This window comes from Ailuropoda melanoleuca, chromosome 5 (assembly GCF_002007445.2).
Source record: "Ailuropoda melanoleuca isolate Jingjing chromosome 5, ASM200744v2, whole genome shotgun sequence".
Taxonomy (NCBI): domain Eukaryota; kingdom Metazoa; phylum Chordata; class Mammalia; order Carnivora; family Ursidae; genus Ailuropoda; species Ailuropoda melanoleuca.
In genome coordinates this window covers 71,062,677-71,083,367 of record NC_048222.1, presented here as the reverse complement: position 1 = coordinate 71,083,367, position 20,691 = coordinate 71,062,677, and the positions used below count along the sequence as shown (strand labels likewise).

General features: G+C 35.2%; 2 protein-coding genes across 2 annotated transcripts; both read right to left on the bottom strand.

Annotated features, from left to right (window-relative positions):
• Positions 1 to 4,719: 4,719 nt before the first annotated feature.
• LOC100471975 (olfactory receptor 4F3/4F16/4F29) lies at positions 4,720 to 5,658 on the bottom strand. Its single transcript, XM_002930300.3, has one exon. It carries the CDS (start codon positions 5,656 to 5,658, stop codon positions 4,720 to 4,722), a length of 939 nt encoding a protein of 312 aa, XP_002930346.1.
• A 13,720-nt stretch (positions 5,659 to 19,378) lies between these two features.
• LOC100472977 (olfactory receptor 4F3/4F16/4F29) lies at positions 19,379 to 20,350 on the bottom strand. The gene has a single exon (XM_011217079.3). The coding sequence runs from the start codon at positions 20,348 to 20,350 to the stop codon at positions 19,379 to 19,381; it is 972 nt and encodes a 323-aa protein (XP_011215381.1).
• Between the last annotated feature and the right edge of the window lie 341 nt (positions 20,351 to 20,691).

Genomic DNA, 20,691 nt, shown 5'->3' with positions numbered 1-20,691 from the left:
ATATCCAATAAGGGGTTAATATCCAGAATAGCAAAGAACTCATACAACTGCATGGCAAAAAAATAATAATCTGATTAAAATTGGGCAAAGGGCCTTAATGGAGATTTCTCCAAAGACATTAAAATGGCCAACAGGTATATGAAAAGATGCTCAAAATCACTAACCATCCAGGAAATGCAAATTAAAACCACAACAAGATACCACCTCACACTTACTAGCACAACTATTACCAAAAAGTCTAAAGATAACAAGTTTTGGCAAGAATGTGGAAAGAAAGGGAGCCCTTGTACACTGTTGGTAGGAATATAATACACTATAATCACTAGGAAAATAGTATGGAGATCCCTCAAAAAATTAAAAATAGAACTACCATACAATCTAACAAATCCCACTCCTGGATATATACCCAAATGAAATAAAAATCGCTATCTCAGAAAGATATCTACAATCCCATGCCCATTACAACACTATTCACAATAGACAAGATATAGAAACCACCTAAATTCATTGACACATGAGCGGTTAAATACACACACTACACACACACACACACACACACACACACACACACACGACTGTTATTCAGCCTTTAAAAAGAAGTAAGTCCTTCCATTCATGATAACATAGATGACCTGGAAGACAATATACTAAGTGAAATAAACCAGACACAGAAAGACAAATACTTCATGATCTCACTTATATACAGAATCTAAAAAAAAATAATAATAATAATAAGTAACAGTACCAGAGAATGGAATAGTTGTTACTAGGGTCTGGAAGGTGTGGCGAAGGGGGATATTAGTCAAAGACTACAAGCTTTCAGTTACTAAATGAATAAGTTCCTTAGACCTAAGGTACACCATGGTGACTACAGTTAATAATAATGTATATTTGAAATTTGCTAAAAGAGTAGGTTTCAAGTTTTCTCACATAAAAAGGAGGTGTTTAACTATGTGAGATGATGGATATGTTAATTAATTGATTAGGAGGTAATCATTTCACAATGTGTACATAGATCAGACCATCACATTGTACAACTTAATGTGTACAATTTTTGTCATCATACCTTAATAAAGTTGGGAAAAAATAAATAAAAATAAATTCCTGTCCACTAAATGTTAAAATATAGACACTTTTATTTTGATACCTACTAATGTGATGCAGAAACCACCTCAAAACAACCTCACACTAGCTAATTAAGAAGTGGAAACTTTGTGTATGCCAGAAAGAGCTGTATTTGAAGGTTAGTGTTCATTTTTTTTCTTTAAACTCTTGTTCACGTACTTTGGAGGAGGCTAATGGTATAGAATCAGTAAGCAGTTTATCCTTTTTTAAGTCATTTTCAGCTTTCAATAGAACAGTCATTAAAATGGGCTCATCTTCTGCCTGGACTACTGCAAACCATCTGGTTCTATGAGAAAGAAGGAACCCCAGGAGGTGTCCACTCAGGCTTCAGTTTTCTCCTGGACTATCTCCAAGGAGTAGGTGGTGCAGTGCCCTCCACTCATGTATAATTTTGTTTGAATATAAGGGACTTATAAAGTTATTTTATTATATAAATTACCTCTGAATCTCAGCCCCATTGAGTAGTAAATAGATGAATATTTTTAATGATCGATTTAAAAGGCAGGGCACAACAGCATTATATTTTATTGAATTGATGCATGTTTTATATTTATTTTGTGTTATTAAGTACAGAGAGAAAAATTTGTTCAGATTTTAGAAGGACAGGTAATGATAATATTACCAACCTGATTGCTGTGAACATTAAATGAATTAGTGTATGTTAACAACTTAAAAGACTACCTGCCGCATAAATGCTCGATAAATGTTGGTGATGGTGGAGGTGGTGATAGGTGGACAAAATGATGAATAGGCTTTAAAAAGCCAGTAAGAATCCTTTTGGATGAGAGAGGAGCTATGACAGTTTCAACTAGGCTTATAAATGACACAGTTAAGGGCAAGCAGAGTGATGATAACTCTGTACTGAATTTTATTTGGAGTGATTGCACATCTAAGTTTCCATTTATTAAATAGAAAGTCAAAGCATCACATAGTATTTGTAAGGCTGATATCCAAAGGAGCGCTCTGTGAGGTCAGGAGGAGAATGAGAAGTATAAATAAAACTTATCAAGAGTGAAGAGGAACAATTTCACACAGACAACAATCATCATCCAAAGGCTAATTTTGCCAAAAAGGAATATCTGTTACTTGGTTGAGCTAAGGTCTTAGCCTGTAATTATCCTAATAAATATATATTTTATAAAAGAATGAACAATTTTGGGGTGCCTGGGTGGCACAGTGGTTAAGCGTCTGCCTTCAGCTCAGGGCGTGATCCCGGCGTTGTGGGATCGAGCCCCCCATCAGGCTCTTCTGCTATGAGCCTGCTTCTTCCTCTCCCACTCCCCCTGCTTGTGTTCCCTCTCTCGCTGGCTGTCTCTATCTCTGTCAAATAAATAAATAAAATCTTTAAAAAAAAAAAAAGAATGAACAATTTTAAAGAAGTCAAAATAACATCCGAAGAAAAGTGAAGGTAGAAGAATAAAATAACTTCCTAAATGAAGTCTGAAACTAATATAACACTGTATGTTAACCAACTGCAATCAAAATTAACTATAAAAGAAGTAGGTAAACTGAAACTAAAAGAAGTCTGAAACCTGTTAGTGGTTTAAAAAGATAGATTCAGGGGCGCCTGGGTGGATCAGTTGGTTAAGCATCTGCCTTCGGCTCAGGTCATGATCTCAGGGTGCTGGGATCAATGGAGCCCAGTGTTGGACTCATGCTCAGCGGGAAGTCTGCTTCTCCCTCTCTCTCTGCCCCTCCCCACTGCTCATGCTCACTCTCTTTCTCTCTCTTGAATAAATAAGTAAAATCCTTTAAAAAAAAGATAGATTCATCACAAAGATCTACCAAAAATTGCTAACAGGAATATAAGTATATATGTGGCATTTTTAAAGAATCTTTAAAATAAGTAGGCATTAGTATAACTTAATCATAGTTATTAGTTTCTAAATCAATAGTTTAGTTTGTTTAAAGATCAGAAAGATTTTGTCTCTGGCCTATATTATCTTTGGGTCCCAAAAGTTCTAAAGTGCCTCAGCTCTTCAGTCTTAGAAACCATCACCCACTAACAGAAACAGATAAAGGAATTCAGGGATATTCACACATGAGATTCTTGAAGCTTACATAAGAAAACTGCCAATCCTTTGTAGCAATAAGAAAAGTTATGGTGAATACCCTTTACACTGTTCATTAGAGTAGAAAAGCAAAACAGAGGGGGGAATACTGTTTAATTGTGGATTTTTAGTAAGTGATATAAATAAAAACCATGAATGAGACCATGGGTGAGTGATGAAGTAATCATGCAGCTGTAAAATAACCAGAAATTTCTGGTTAGCCCGCAAATAACTTGGAAACAACAAATAATCACATGAAACCGATTACAATGAAGAGAGTCATGACCTCAGTTGTGCTACTTCTGCTATCATCAAGGTCAGAAATAGCAGGCCTTGGGGCGCCTGGGTGGCTCAGTCGTTGGGCGTCTGCCTTTGGCTCAGGGTGTGATCCTGGGATTCTGGGATTGAGCCCCGCATTGGGCTCCCTGCTCGCTGGGAGCCTACTTCTTCCTCTCCCACTGCCCCTGCTTGTGTTCCCTCTCTCACTGGCTGTCTCTCTCTCTGTGTCAAATAAATAAATAAAATCTTAAAAAAAAAAAAAAAAAAGAAAAGAAAAATAGCAGGCCAGAGGAGTACTCTATTAATGAAAAACTCAAGAATCCAAATTAATAAGTGAGCCTAGATTTTTTTTTAAATATAAAGTGAAGAGAAAACAGTTTGCTATGTGAGGTGTTAGATGTGTTAATTATCTTGATCTTCGTAATAACTTCACAGTATATGTGTATATCAAATTATCACATTTTACACTTTAAATGTATACAGTTATATTTGACAATTATTCCTCAATAAATTTGGGGTGGGGAGGAACTGTGGAGATCTGATTCTCACTTTGAATCTCTCACTTAACATCTCTGTGCCTATTATCATCTATAAAATAAATAGGCTGGAACAAGTGATCTCAAATTCCAGTTCTAAAATTCCACAGTTCCACTATATAATCAATAGTTCTCTAAGTAACCAAAGGAATGGGGTAATAGGAAACAAACAGATACCTTAGAGGGAAAAAAGTCAAACCAACTAGTATTATGGCAGTTTGGTAGATAGGTTGAGTAAAGGACATTAACCAATTCAAAGCAGGGAAAGTATAACAGTGAAAAGGAATATCATGCTAATTTCCAGCACTAAATTGTTGAACACATTCTCTGTTTGGCACTTTTTGAGGATTAAGACCATTGGAAGTGGTGGATTAAGGTGATAACTTTGGCTTGACGTATTTTCCATAGTAATTAAAGAGGGATGAACAAGAAGCATTTCTTAATTTACCCCCTCCAAAAATCAAAATAAAAATACTCAGTACACAGAGTTTTCATAAATATTAAATAAAATAATTTATATAAAACATCCAGCGCAGGGTCTAAAACACTGAAGTCCCAATGTTAACTCCCTTTATCATTAGTTAGGGTACTAGAGATACACAGCAACATGGTAAATGCCTAAATGTAACCTAGTACATAAAATTAATAGAAATCCAAAATTTCAATCACTTTATTTTTTCTGTTGTTACTGAGTGTAGAGCTAAAAAATTTTTTGATCTTTAGAGTATTTAGTACATCTTCCTGTAACTCACAAGCTGATAACAGAGTTTCTTCATTGCTGCCTTCATCTCCTTGTTCCTGAATGTGTAGATGACAGGATTCAGAAAAGGGGTGAGAACTGCATCAAAGATAGCAAGAAATTTATCCAAGTGTGATGAGGGGAAGGGCCAGGTGTAGAAGAAGATTAATGGTCCAAAGAATAAAACCACCACAGTGACATGAGCTGACAAAGTAGAGAGGGCCTTGGATAATCCACCTGAAGAGTGTTTCCAAACTGTGGCCAGAATGATGATGTAAGAAATAATCAGTATAAAGAAGGAACCCACAGAAATTAGTCCACTATTGGCTGTGACCATGAACTCCAGTCTATTGGTCTCTGTGCAAGCGAGTTTAATGAGTTGGGGAAGGTCACAATAAAAACTGTCCAATACATTAGGACCACAGAAGGGCAAGTCTACAACAAACGCCAGTTGGGCCACTGAGTGGATGAGGCCAAGGACCCAGGCTGCAGCCAGAATCAAAACACACATTCGTGGGCTCATGATGGTCAGGTAGTGGAGAGGTTTACAAATGGCAACATATCTGTCAAAGGCCATGGCAATGAGCAGCACCATTTCTGTGCCCCCAATAGCATGAATAAAGAAGATCTGAGATATACAGCCTCCAAAAGAGATGGCTTTGCGTTTTCTTAAAAGGTCATAAATCATTTTAGGGGCTGCAATAGAGCAAACTCCCACATCAAGAAAGGAGAGGTTGGCCAGCAGGAAGTACATAGGAGAGTGCAAGGTAGGGTCAGTGCTCACAGAAAACACAATGAGGAGGTTTCCCATTAGGCTTGCCATGTAGAACACAGAGGAAAAGAGGACAAGGAGAAGCTGGACCTCCCATGAATTGGAGAGTCCCAGGAACACAAACTCAGATACCACAGATTCGTTGGCTCCATCCATTGCCTCTGAAAGCAGAGGTGAACTAATTTTACCTGCAAAAGGAAGTAAAGAGAAAATCAACTTTGTGGGGAGTCACTGACTGCATGAGATTCATATCATAAAGAAAAAACATTACCTTACTTCACAAAGTCAAAACACATCTAATATAACCCCCTTAAACTGTAGTTGCAGAAAATAGGCAGTAACTCATTGCTACAAATCACTACTTCTAAATCCCTAGTCTCCTTAAAATTGCCTAGGTTCTCATAAGAGAAGATCAAGCAAAATCTGCTGAATCAGAAGGGTTGTTAGAGGCAGACCAGGAATGCCCTGGAATAACATAAGAGAAGAAAGAAGAAATGGAAATGAGCTCATTGATTTCTCCCTCACAGTTTGTTACTCTTGCTCCTGGAGTTCCCCAAAACTCAGGCAATTTATGATGATCTTTGTTTTCCTTACCCCTTTGATTGCCTTCTATATGCAATGCTATCAGTCTCATTAATGCTTCTTATGTTTAGCTTCCTGCTTTTGCATTTTATCAAATCGTCTTCACCTTTCCCTCCTCAAGAGAAAAGATAATGTAGAAACTCTGAAGTTACCCAGCTATTGTAGCACAGCTCAGGGAGTGGAAGTGATCACAGAGCTTGAGCTATGAGAACATATAAGGAAGTAAGGACACGCCAGAAGCGAGATTTTCCCTGCAGAATCTAAACATGGTTGAGCTAATATGATACAGAAAAACAAATTTTGTGATTTGTATTTGTAGATCTTTGCCCATGCCATGTTCACTTTTCACGGTTCATGGGATGGCAAAAAAAAACGCAGCACTTGGAATCAGAAGAGCTGTGATCAGATCCTACCCTAAGTCCATGGGAACTTAAGTTCTTTTTCCCATTCCTTCTACTTGACTCACTTCTTAAACTCAGCCTCATCATCTGTAAAATAAAGGGGCTGAGGTGAGTGATGCTAAGTAATTTTTCCAAGTCTAACATTTCTATGATTTTATAACACAATGCCACTTCAGAATGTAATGAAGCCCATCACAATGATGGTATTTCCTGCATTGGATGCTACCATATTCACTCTTTTCCCTCATCTGCAGTTGGTTATAAGTCCCATATTCCATAGAAATCCCTCTCCTCATATCTCCCTCTTCTCTAATTCCTTTTGCACTACTTACATGACTCAATTAGCATATTATTATATGTTTGCTATATTATTTATTTTGCCCTTTATCATAATCATCTGTAATCAATCAACAAACATTTGCTAGATGCCTACTAAGCACAATACATTCTTACAGGACACTGCAGACTAACTGAAATGTTAAAAGGTTAAGGCTTTTACATTTTAGTACATACACAAAAATATAAATAATAAAAAAGGTGCTATATAAAAAATGTCAAGTAAGTAGTATGATCATAGAATTTGTGAAGGAAAAAAGATACCCAGAGTGTTAGAGTGATCAGGGCTTTCTTCAGAAAGAAATCAAGTCCTAGGGGCTCCTGGGTGGCTCAGTCGGTCAATCATCTGCCTTTGCTCAGGTCATCATCCCAGGGTCCTGGGATCCAACTGCCATTGGGCTCTTTGCTCAGTGGGGAGTCAGCTTCTCCCCGTCCCTCTGCCCTTCCCCCAACTCATGCTTTCTCTCTCTCTCTGTCTCTCAAGTAAATAAATAAAAAAATTTTTAATAAGTAGTTGGAAAGGGGAGAAGTTTTTTTTTTTTAAGATTTTATTTATTTATTTATTTATTTGACAGAGAGAGATAGCGAGAGAGGGAACACAAGCACACACGAGGGAGCTGGAGAGGGAGAAGAAAGCTCCCTGCTGAGCAGGGAGCATGATGTGGGGCTCACTCCCAGAACACTGGGATCATGACCTGAGCCAAAGACAGACACTTAACGACTGAGCCACCCAAGCGCCCCTCAAATAAATAAATAAAATCTTCTAAAAAAAAAGAAAGAAAAGAAAAGAAATCAAAACCTATGTCACACTTTAAGACACGGATATAATTTATTTAGATAGCTTCATATATGGGCTTAAAGAATTTATATAATACATAATATAATTAAGAAATATAATCGGGGGGTGCCTGGGTGGCTCAGGCTGTTGAGCGCCCAACTCTTGGTTTCAGCTGGGTCATGATATCAGGGTCATGGATTGAGCACCACATCAGGCTCCATGTTTGGCAGGGAGTCTGCTTGAGATTTTCCCTCTCCCTCTGCCCCTCTCCCTGCTCACATGCTCTCTCTCTCTTTCTTTCTCTCTCTCAAGCAAATAAATAAATCTTTTTTTAAAAAAAGAAATATAATCAGGATAATATATATAATCAAGAAATATCTCCCTGTCTGGAGCAATGTTTGATTAACTATTTATGGATGTAATGATAAAACAAAATCAAAACAAAAACAGTGACTACCATGTGTAAGACACCATAATAACTTCTTTAAATGCATAATGTTGTTTGATATTTACAAAAACCATAAAAGTTGGTATTATCAGCTTTTTTTGCAATGAAGGAAATCCAAACCAAGAGAGGGACAGCAACAAATTAGAACAATAAGTGATAGAACTGATATTGATTCTCTGATCTGCCTCTCAACCAGTATATAGAGAAGACCTCTTTTCTCATGACTCTCTGATGCTGTGACACACCTTAGTCCCTTTCTGGATATCCCATGTTCTTCTGTCAGCATCCTAGCCAGATCTAAGTGAGATAGAATGAAGCTTTGTCCTCAACTGTTCAGAAGTATTTGGGTTTCTTAAACTACTTCAAACACATCTATAATTTATCCAGGCTGTGTAAATAACCGTGGTAGGAAACAACAAATCTATATAATACCTGCATCTCGGAGCATCCATGCCAATTTTGTCTTGATCCATTTGTACTCCTTTTAGCCTCCCACAGAAGAGACTCAGATCTCATCACGGTCTAATTAATAGAGAAAACAAAGGTGCTCTGTCTCCATATCAAGAAATGAACTAAAGCCCAGAATTAAACCACATCATATTTTATTCCCTCTTAAAAAATAGCCCCTAACCATTTGAAATTCCTTTTTTGGTTCTCAAGCTTAGATAACAATGGAAAGAAAAAAAGTAATTTCTGTCTTCTCATTTGTATTCGTTCTTGCTCATTAAGTTCAACTGAAGCTGCTTCTATTGTAGAAGATCACATATTATTGATCTCTATACAAAACAATCGTGTCACCAGAAATATCTATTCAATACTGATCTTTGGGAACTTAAACATTGTACACCAATATCCCTTGGATATTTCTATATTTGTCACCCACCCCCCTCATTTAAAGACCTAACATGTGACTGCTTCCAAAGAGTTAAACATATTTAACATTCCTTGGTTAAAACTAACATTACTTCATGCACAGATAACTATAAAAATGTTATTATTTTAAGATATATGGCTAATTGGCACACAGGAGAATACTGACCGAATGACACTGCAGAGATTTGGGATCACCAGTATGTGTTTGTTTATTCAAGGGAATTTTCATTCAGAATCCTGGCAGACCAACAGAGGAAACTATTAATGAGTCACCAAAGAGAGGGAAAAGTGACCAAAAAAATTTTAAGAAAACACAACTTTCCTTACTTAATTTGAAATATTTATTTCATAAGTAAGGCCAAAGAAGGTTTTCCAAGGAACATGTGAATATACACTGTCTTATATTTATGTTAACCTCAGTTCTGCCAAAGAACCGTGGCAGTTAAAAAAGGAAACTTCAAAGAAATCCCCAGGATTGTGTGTGTGTGTGTGAATTATTTGTAAATCTGTTCTTCTGCTCTACGATCAAAAACTACCATATCCATAACATGGAAATGTTTAGCTGCAGATGCCACTACATGTTCTACAACCTCACATTAGAGAAAATATTTTTAAGTCAGAAACAACCATACTGTGTTTGGACCAGGTTATGAATTAGGAATCAGAAGAGAGATCAATTCTATTCAAACTTGGCCGGTAACTCACTCTATATCTTCAGATAACTCACTTCATATCTCTATAGTGTTATTTCTTCAACTGTAAAACGAGCAGGCTCTAGAAAATGATTTTCTACAGTTCCCTCCAGTTCCAAAACTTCTTGTGTCATATGCAAATATAGTATTTTTGTTGATAAAGGGGAAAGAGAAAGAGAGTACAAAAAGAGGAGATAAGTATCAAAGGAAAAGTATCAGATATAACGTTTATTTTTGCATATAACTTAAAAAAACTTGAGAGAGGGAAAATTCAGAAAATAAGTACAAATCAATCCTGACATTTTTTACTACTTATGATAGAAGTCAAAATGCAAATTTTAAGAAATAGTATATCTGTTCAGTATGAAGGGGAGAAAGGAAAGAAAATCTTCTTGCATTATGTACAGCCCTATAATAACTGAACTAACTCCAATGGCTCATAGAGGTAAAGCTTTACACAAAGGAAAAAAAAAAAATCACCTGATGAGAAAAAAAAAAAATCCTACCAAACTAAACACAGTTCCATATGTTCACTGACATGAAACTCCTACAAAACAAATTAAAAATTTTTAATAAGAAAGAGTATAAGATTAACACAGACAAACTTTATGCTTTCTAAGCTATGAAATACTAAATAAGTTCGAGGTGACTTTTAAAAGAGAAAAAATAACATTAAAATTAAAGAAATCAAAAATAAAAAGAGCCAGCACAAGATCTACACAGTTAAAAAAGAGAAAATAAACTTGAAAACAAATGGCAGGGAAGAAACTCCAGAAAAATATTGCCACAGAGCAGATGAAAATCAGGACCAAGTATTTTACCATGAGTTTTTTAACTTACAGGGTTGATCGACTTTATTTTTTTAAAGGATACGTAATCAGTAATTTAAAATCTCAAAAAGATATGACAAAATAACAGAAAGACATTAAATATAAACAGGCATATCTCAAGAAAGAAATAGTAGAAAAGATTACTTATCACAGATAGGTAAAATTATAAAGAGACCAGGGGAAAGCAGATACTACTGAAAACACAGTAAGGAAAGATAAAGATAGGAACAAGAACCCAATGAAATGGAAATGTCCTAAGAGATTGAAAGGCATAGAGAGAAGATACAGATATGAAAGTTTCAATATACACATAATTGGGGTCCCAAAGAAAATACAAATGAAATGGAACACATCTTTAAGGCTATCATTTAAAAAACTTTACAGAGGGGTGCCTGGGTGGCTCAGTCAGTTAAGTGGCCTACTCTTGGTTTTGGTGTAGGTCATGATCTCAGAGTTCTAGGATCAAGCCCCTCAGCAGGCATCATGCTCAGGGGGGAGTCTGCTTGAGATTCTTTCTTCCTCCCCCTCTGCCCCTCCTTTCCCTCTCCCTCTCTCTCTCATAAATAAATAAGTAAATAAGTAAGTAAATAAATAAACAATTAAAATCTTTAAAAAAAAACTTTGCAGAAATAAAAGAAGACTTGACTTTTCAGATTGAAAGTGCATTCCATCCAAAAAATTTTAAAAAAGGAAATAAACAAAAATCCTGGCACAAAATGTTCAACACAAGATATTACTGAAAAAAATTATTTGGACAACTAGCCAAAAAAAATTTAAATTAAATTAAACCAGCCATAGCATCATTCAGCTTTAGAAAACACTAAAGAGAAGAAGGAAGGAAGGAAGGAAGGAAGGAAGGAAGGAAGGAAGGAAGGAAGGAAGGAAAAAGAAAGAGAGAGAAGAAAAGAAAGAAAGAAGAAAGAAAGAAAGAAAGAAAGAAAGAAAGAAAGAAAGAGAAAGAAAGAAAGAAAGAAAGAAAGAAAGAAAGAAAGAAAAAAGAAGAAAGGGAGGGAGGGAGGAAGGAAGGAAAGGGGAAAAAGGAGAGAGAGAGAAAGGAAGGAAGGAAGGAAGGAAACACCAAAAGAATCCTTACAAAGACCTCAAGTAAAAAAGAATCTCATAAACAGTCACCCTGTTTTCCAAGTATAAAGGTAACAGGAAAGTATTTTTGAATAGGTAAAATAAAAAAAAATTATTGAAAAAACTATTAGAGGTCAAACTTTCAGTAAACCAGAAGAAACATTGATTTTTTTCATTATAGAACTAAAGCTAAAATTAAAATAGGGATAATTATACAGGGCAGGTTGTGAAAATTACTAACCTGACATTGTAGAAATGGTACAAGTAAAAGGTGGAAAAGCAAAGGAAAAATAAGTACTGTTATTAGTATGATTTCCTCATCTTTCGGAATTGGGGGTCAAAATACATTATTTTAAATTATTAATCAAGTAATGGATATTTAGGCATACTTAATAATGCACAGATAAATACAAAGAAAGGTAAAATAACATAAATTAGATGTGAAAATGAGGGAGGAGTAGAAATGATCGAATATATTAATTTCATCAGACACTAGAATAAAATCATCAAGCTTTATTTATCATAAGAAAATGCAAATGTAAGACAAAGGAAATAGCTATGTTATTTGTCCATAGATATTTATTCCTGTTTTATACTCACTTTGGATTATACCTATTATCATTATAATGTAAAATTCAAAATGAATATACAACTTGATTTCACTTATATATGGAACTTAAGAAACAAAGCAAATGAGCATAGGGAAAAGAAAGGGGGGGCAAACCAAGAAACAGACTGTTAACTACAGAGAATAAACTGATGGTTACCAAAGGAGGGGTGGGCAGGGGGATGGGTTAAGTAGGTGATAAGGATTAAGGAGGGCACTTGTTGTGATGAACATTGGGTGTTGTATGGAAGTGTTGAATCACTGAATTGTACACGTGAAACTATTATTATACTGTATGTTAACTAACTGGAATTTAAATTAAAAGTTTTTTTAAAAAGATATGTGTCAGTAAACTTATGTGTAGAAGCATATTGAAAGAGCCGTATGCTTAACTCATTGCAATTACACTATGTACAAAACTTCTTTCAACTGACATCTTCTTTCATTAAGATATGTGTCAGTAAACTTATTATATATATATGTATATATACACACACACACACACACACAACAGGAATAAATGAATATTTGTGGGCCAAATAACTCTGGGTCTCTTTTGTTTAACAAATCAAGTGGACAAAAAATATGTAAAGTTATAAAAGATTTAATGTATATAAATAATAAGGTAGATCTAAGTAACATCATACCCTGAAACTTAAAACTTAACTTACTCCGGGCACCTGGGTGGTTCAGTTGGTTATGCATCTGCCTTCAGCTTGGGTCGTGATCCCACAGTCCTGGGATCAGGTCCACATAAGGCTCTCTGCTCGGCGGGAAGTCTGCTTCTCCCTCTACCCCTCCCTTCTGCTTGTGATCTCTCTCTCTTTCTCTCTCTATCTCAAATAAATAAAAATCTTTAAAAAAAACCTTAACTTATTCCTTCATTTCAAGTACCCACGGAAACCATATGTGTGATGATATATTATATACCAATAAATTTCATACTCTAATAACAATCTAAAAAATTTTGAATTTAAGAATAAAGCCAGACTCCTGAACAGCCAGTGGATCAAAGAGGAAATCAAAAGGAAAATCAAAACATAGCTTGACACAAACAAAAATGGAAACACAACATCCCGGAACTTATGGGATGCAGCAAAAGCAGTTCTAAGACAGAAATTTACATTACTACATTAAGGGGGGAAAATCTCAAAAGCATAACCTAACTCTGCACCTCAAGGAGCTAGAAAAGGAACAAACAAAGCCCAAAGTAAGCAGAAGGAAGGAAATAGAAAAGATCAGAGCAGAAATAAAATGAAATAAAGACCAGGAAAAAAGTAGAAAAGATCAATGAAATTAAGAGCTTTTTTTTTTTTTGAACAGACAAAATTAACAAAACTTTCTCTTGGCTAAGAAAGAAAAAGAAGAAAAAGAAAGAAAGAAAAAGAAGAAAAAAAAGAAAGAAAGAAAAAGAAAGAAAGAAAGAAAGAAGAAAGAAAGAAAGAAAGAAAGAAAGAAAGAAAGAAAGAAAGAAAGAGAAAGACCATTCAGATTAAAAAAAATCATAAATGAAAGAGGAAACATTACAACTGATACCACAAAAATTCAAAGGATCTTGATACTACTGTGAACAATTAATTATATGTCAACAAATTGGATAACCTAGAAGAAATGGATATAACCCTACAAATGTGTAACTTACCAAGACTGAACAATGTAGAAACATACAAAAAAAATCTGAACAGACTAATTTTGAGTAAGGAGATTGAATTAGTCATCAAAACCCTCCCACAAAGAAAAGCCCAGGACCTGATGGCTTTACTGGTGAATTCTATCAAGCATTTGAAGAATCAATGCCAATCCTTAAACTCTCCCAAAAAAAACTGAAGAGGAGGGAACACTCCCAAACTCATTTTACAAACTCAACACAAAAGTCAAAAGGAGAAAAATAGACCTTTATATTTATTCATTCTATTGTTCTTTCTTCTATCCTGATTTTCTAATATCCTTGTTTTATCACTACTGTTCTCTTGAACAACTTTTTTAACTATCCCTTTAAAGAGGGTGTTGTGACAAATTATCGTAGATTTCCTTCTGAGAATAACATTATTTCCAATTAATTCTTTGCTTTCAGTTTTATTGAGATATAATTAGCATACCACAAAATCTTCTCATTTAAGGTATATAATTCAATATTATTTTAGTATATTTATTGAGCTGTGCAACCGTCACCATAATCTAATTGTAGAATTTTTTTATTATCCCCAAAAGAAACCTTACAACCAGTATCAGTCAATCCTTATTCCCTTTGCCCTAACCCCTAGAACCATTAATAAGTTTTCCATATATATAGATTTGCCTATTCTGGAAATTTCATAAAATTCAATTATAAAATATGTAGTCTTTCAAATAATAATGAGTGCCAAAAAATTTAACTAAAACCTGAAAAAAATAATCCTCCATGACATAACAAACAAAAGGGGAAAAAAATACAGAGATATCTTTATGAAAATTGAGAAAACTTGAAAATGAGCCATGTATGGGGTGCCTGGGTGGCTCAGTCGGTTAAGCAACCAACTCTTGATTTCAGCTCAGGTCATAATCTCAGGGTTTTGAGACTGAGTCCCAGGTGGGGCTCCACGCTCAGCACAGTCTGCTGGAGAGTCTCTATCTCCCTCTCCCTCTGCCCCTCCTCCCCCCCTCTCTCTTTCTCTCTCTAAAATAAATAAATCTAAAAAAATGGGCCATGTATTTGATGACATTAAAGATTTAATATGTGTTTTATTAAACAAAATGATATTTTTTAGATATTTGTAATTGCACAAGATTGGGGAGAATGTTCATCAATAAAGGAGTAGCTAGAGGAGGGGATGGGGAGATGGGTAACTGGGTGACAGGTGTTAAGGAGGGCACATGATATAATGAGCACTGGGTGTGATATACAACTGATGAATCACTGAGCTCTACCTCTGAAATTAATAATAGACTATATGTTAACTAATTGAATTTAAATTAAAAAATAATAATGAAAAAAAATAAAGGAGTACCTAAATAAATTGTGGAACATCCATATAATGGAATACTATGAAGCCACAAGAAAAGACTAGGGACGTTGTACCTGTATGGATATATAATGTCTTCACATAGCAAGGGGAAGTATAGTAGGTTTAGTAGGAAACCATTAGAGCTCAAAAAAAGGAAGTGGGGGGATGAGAGATAATACTTTATATTAGTACTTACAAGTGAATACAAAAGAAAAAGATAAATTTTCTTACATCTAGGAAGAGGAAGTGGATGTCTGAATAATCTTATCTAATTTTTGGATATAAATTTCATGTTCAAGAATGTTTATTTAAAAAATAAGAAGAAAGAATACTTACTCCAAAGGGTTTCTTTTATTAAATCTTTCCTTCTAACCAGCTCTAGAAGCACTAGTATTTGAGTTTCACATTTCCTCTAAACCGTTAATAAATAGTTGGGGGTGGGAGGAGACCAGAAATGTATGTGAGATTTATGAGTATAATTTTAAAGTGGGAAATACTTTGACTGAAAAACATATGTAAAAGAAAAGAATTAAAAGAAAAACACAAGAATGTCAATTCTCCCTAGGTAAGTCCCTAAATGTAATGTGATCTCAATACAGATATCATCAAGCCTTTTTCACAAGCTAGATAAATTGATTATAAGTTTCATCTGAAAGACCGAATAAAACAAGAATTGTTAGGTTATCTCGAAAGGGAAAATCATGGGGAGGAGGAGGAGGAAAGACTCTCTAACAGGCATTAAAATATATTAAAAACCTCTGTAAATAAAAACTAAAAGAATAGACAGATAAATTAATGGGACCAAATAGAAAATACAGAAACATTCCCAACTGCAATTAGAAATGTAGTATTCACTAAAGATGACCTTTCAAATCAGTGGAAAATATATGGACATTTTAATGAATGACTTGAGGAAACTAAAGAACTACATTAGAAATGGTTGTGTTCATCACATTTCTGACAGCATATAATAAGATAACTTCCAAGTGATGGAGGTCTAAATATTTTTAAATGAAGACACATATGTATTAGAAGGAACATGAGTGAATTTCTCTATAACCTGAGAAAACATTTCTAATTATAATTCAAAATCCAAATGCAAAAAGAAAAGATAGCTAAATTTACAATATAAAAATAGGAACCTTTGTATTGCCAAAACCACGATAAACAATGGGAAAATATTTGTTTCTTAAATGACAAAGTTTATATCTATCTAACATATGAAAGTTGTATGAAATAGTGGCAAATACCAAGAATTCAATAGAAAAACGATAAGGAGGTAGTTCAGAGATAAAGAAATGTAAATGTTGCAACAAAAATGATGTCATGAGGAACCTCCATACTGTTTTTCACAGTGGCTGCACAAATTTGCATGCAGTTGTCCAGTTTTTCCAGCACCATTTATTAAAAAGACTGTCTTTTCCCCATCGCAAATTCTTGCCTCCTTTGTCAGAGATTATTTGACCATATATATGTGGGTTTATTTCTGGGCTCTTAATTCTGATCTTTGATTTGTCTATTTTTGTGCCGGGACCATACTGTTTTGATCACTACAGCTTTGTAGTATATCTTGCAATCTGGGATTGTGATACCTCCAGCTTTGTTCCTTTTTCTCAAGATTGTTTTGGCTATTTGGGTATTTTGTGATTTCATACAAATTTTAGGATTTTTTTTGTTCTATTTCTGTGCAAAGTACCTTTGATATTTTTGATAGTGATTTCATTGAATCTGTAGATTGTTTTAGGTAGTATGGCCATTTCAACAACATTAATTCTTCCAATCCATGAGCATACAGTATCTTTCCATTTGTTTGTGTCATGTTTGATTTCTTTCATCAATGTCTTATAGTTTCCAGAATACAGGTCTTTCACCTCTTTGGCTAAATTTATTCCTAGGCATTTTATTTTCTGATGCAATTATAAATGGGATTTCTTTCTTTATTTCTCTTTTTACTATTTAGTTAGTAGTGCATAGAAATGCAACAGAATTCTGTATACTGATTCTGAGTAAATAAAAAAACAAAAAATATCTGAAAAATGAAAAATTCACTAAGTAGAATAAACAGCAGATAAAAGACATAACAGTCCTAACAATCACTAGTGAGATAAGAAAACCATGACCAGGGGGCCTGGGTGGCTCAGTGGGTTAAGTATCCACCTTCAGCTCAGGTCATGATCTCTGGGTCCTGGGATGGAGCCCCACATTGGGCTCCCCGCTCAGTGGGGAGTCTGCTTCTCCCTCTCCCTCTGCCCCTCCTCCTGCTTGTGCTCTCTATCTCTATCAAACAAATAAATAAAATCTTAAAAAAAAAATAAACCCAGAATAAGTGGTAAATAGAAATAATAAAGAGAAGCGTACTACTAATTAAATAGAAAAGAGAAAAGCGAGGAGAAAATCAATAAAATCAAAAGCTTGTGTTTGAAAAGTTCAACAGAACTGATAAACTTCTCACCAAACTGTTCAGGAAAAAAAAAAAAAGAAAGAAAGAAAACTACCAATATCAAGAATGAAAAGGGATACATCACTGCAGATCCTGCAGGTTTTAGAAAAATAGGGAATATTATGGACAGCTTTATGCCAGTAAACTCAACAACTTAGATGAAATAGACAAAATGTTTGAAAGAGAAACAGACAAACCAAGAAACAGACTCTTAACTATAGAGAACAAACAGATGGTTACCAGATAGGCGAAGGAGGTGGAATGGATGAAATAGGTGAAGGGGATTAAAGTATGCAGTAGGAAGAGCCCTGCATTCCTTCTCAGTAGGGAGTCTGCTTCTTTCTCCCTTTCACTCTCTCTCTTTCTCTCTACGCCTCCCCACTGCTCCTTCATAACAAGTCGCCTAACCCACACATGAATAATAATGCCTTCACTCAACACAGGCTCCTACTTATTTGGTAACACAGAAAATAATAGTGAGATAGTCTTTGGATAGTTACTTATACCACTTCTGAACAGTATATTTATTTTTTAAATAATCATATGTAATATATTTTATCACATGGAAAGTTTAATACATTTCTTCATTGTAGACAGTTCATTATACATCTCTTCATTTGTAGACAGCTTTGTAATAAACTTTCTTTTTTAATGTCTACGCTTTGTATTTGCTATTTATTTAGTTATAAACCTGATTTGTAGAATATAGAAATCTTTTGAATTTATTTATTTATTTATAAACCAGTGCCACCTATCCTTAGATCCAAAATATTCAATCCATTTATAATCTTTTCATATTCACATAGTCTTCTTTATCATATAAAAATTGTTTACGAAACAATTGGGATAAAATATAATTATGATATACACTGTGTGGTATAGGAATTTACATCTTCTCTTCTCAAAACGTTGAAATAAATAATAATATTAAAGTTTCCTGGGGCGCCTGGGTGGCACAGCGGTTAAGCGTCTGCCTTTGGCTTAGGGCGTGACCCCAGTGACCCCAGCATTCTGGGATCGAGCCCCACGTCATTCTCCTCCACTGTGAGCCTGCTTCTTCCTCTCCCACTCCCCCTGTTTGTGTTCCCTCTCTCGCTGGCTGTCTCTATCTCTGTCAAATAAATAAATAAAATCTTTAAAATAAATAAATAAATAATAAATAAAGTTTCCTGAGTTGTCACGCTATGATTTATCCCAAATTTCACCTTCCAACCAACTAAATCTAAAAACCTCAGTATTGGCACACTTAGGTGGCTCAATCAGTTAAGTGTCTTTTGATCTCAGCTTGATCTCAGGGCTGGGAGTTCAAGCCCAATGCTGGGCATGGAGCCTACTTAAAAAAAATTTTTTTTAATAAAAATTAGTATTATCTAAATCTGAGTGTGGATAGTCAAATCTAGATGTTAGAAGCCTCAAATTCTGAAAGCTACCTAAGCAATTATCTTCATTTTGTGTATTCCTCCAAGTATATAAACACGAGAAACTCAGAGGTCATGAATATCAGTACACATATAGATTAGAAGAGATATGTCTTTGAGAATCACTACCAAAGAGAAGAGTATCCAACATTTTGTTTTAATGGAAAATGTGCCCAGTATGTGAGATTTCATATTCTTCTATAATAAACAAGAAAGACGCTACATTTAAAGGCTGAATTTTCTCTTCCTCCATACTTCCAGGATCCACAGGGTAAGGGTCCCTATGAAAAACTGACAGGATCAGAATAGAGTCCTTGAGGAGAATTTTCACAGTGGATTTTAAAATTACTAACTAAAATGAAAAGATTTGTGAAAGTTTAATTAAAGAGATTAATTTCCAAGAATAGTCAAGATGAATCTGAACGTCTTTGATTGGTCATGAAAAAACTCTTCCTGAAACTTAGAACCTTACCAAATAGTTTCCTCATTGCCACTTTCATCTCCTTATTTCTGAACGTATAAATAATAGGATTCATAAAAGGAGTGATAAGGGCATCAAAAATAGCTAAAAATTTATCTATGGGTAGGGTAGGGAATGGCCACACATAGACAATAATGCAAGGACCAAAGAAAAAAACCACCACAGTGATGTGAGCAGAGAGAGTGGAGAGGGCCTTGGATGAACCACCTGAAGAGTGTTTGCGAACCGTGACCAGGATGAAGACGTAAGACACAATCAAGATGAAAAAGGTACCCATGGAGATGAAACCACTGTTGGCCGTGACCAGAAATTCCAGTCTGTATGTGTCTACACATGCAAGTTTGATGAACCGAGGAAAATCACAATAAAAGCTATCCATTTTGTTGGGACCACAAAAGGGCAAGTTTACAACAAAAGCCAGTTGGGCCACAGAATGGATGAGTCCAATGGTCCAAGCAACAGCCAAAAGAGAAATGCACATTTTGAGGCTCATAATGGTCAGGTAGTGGAGGGGCTTACAGATAGCAATGTATCGGTCATAGGCCATGACTATAAGCAGCACCATCTCTGTACCCCCAACAGTGTGAATAAAGAACATCTGAGTAATGCACCCTGTCAAGGAGATGACTTTATATTTTCTGAAAAGATCATAAATCATCTTTGGGCTTGCAATGCTGGAAACACCTGTGTCAATGATGGAAAGATTTGCCAGCAAAAAGTACATGGGGGAATGTAAACGATGGTCTGAGATGATCGTGAGCACAATGAGAAGGTTTCCTAGCATACTTGCTATATAAAATATGGTAAAAAATAAAAAAAGAAGAATCTGAATCTTCCAAGAACTGGTGAGTCCCAGCAACAAAAATTCAGACACCACAGAGTGATTTCCTCCATCCATCCACTTCGTGAGCTAGGCCAGTCCTGAAGTTACCTGAAGAGCATAAGAGGGAGAAAAACATGATTTTTAAGTTGAAAGGGAAGCCTGGCTTTCAGGTTACACAAATGTCAAAAACTAAAGATCACTTAGCCATTGTACACAGTTATATAGGGTTTCCATAGTACAAAAATCAGAGAGCCAGCACCAAAATTTTTTCCATGCCTAGAGCTTTGTGATCATTTAATCATGTGCCTCAAATTTAGTTTGGTCTTTAGTGTATAATAAAGTAGGGAAAATGTAAACAAAGTCACCTAAGAATTTAAGGAGAAATACATCAGGAGATAGAGAGACATACTTTCTAG

Coding starts and splice junctions, on each gene's coding strand:
- LOC100471975 (XM_002930300.3), bottom strand. CDS start 5,658: ATGGATGGAGCCAACGAATCTGTGGTATCTGAGTTTGTGTTCCTGGGA.
- LOC100472977 (XM_011217079.3), bottom strand. CDS start 20,350: ATGGATGGAGGAAATCACTCTGTGGTGTCTGAATTTTTGTTGCTGGGA.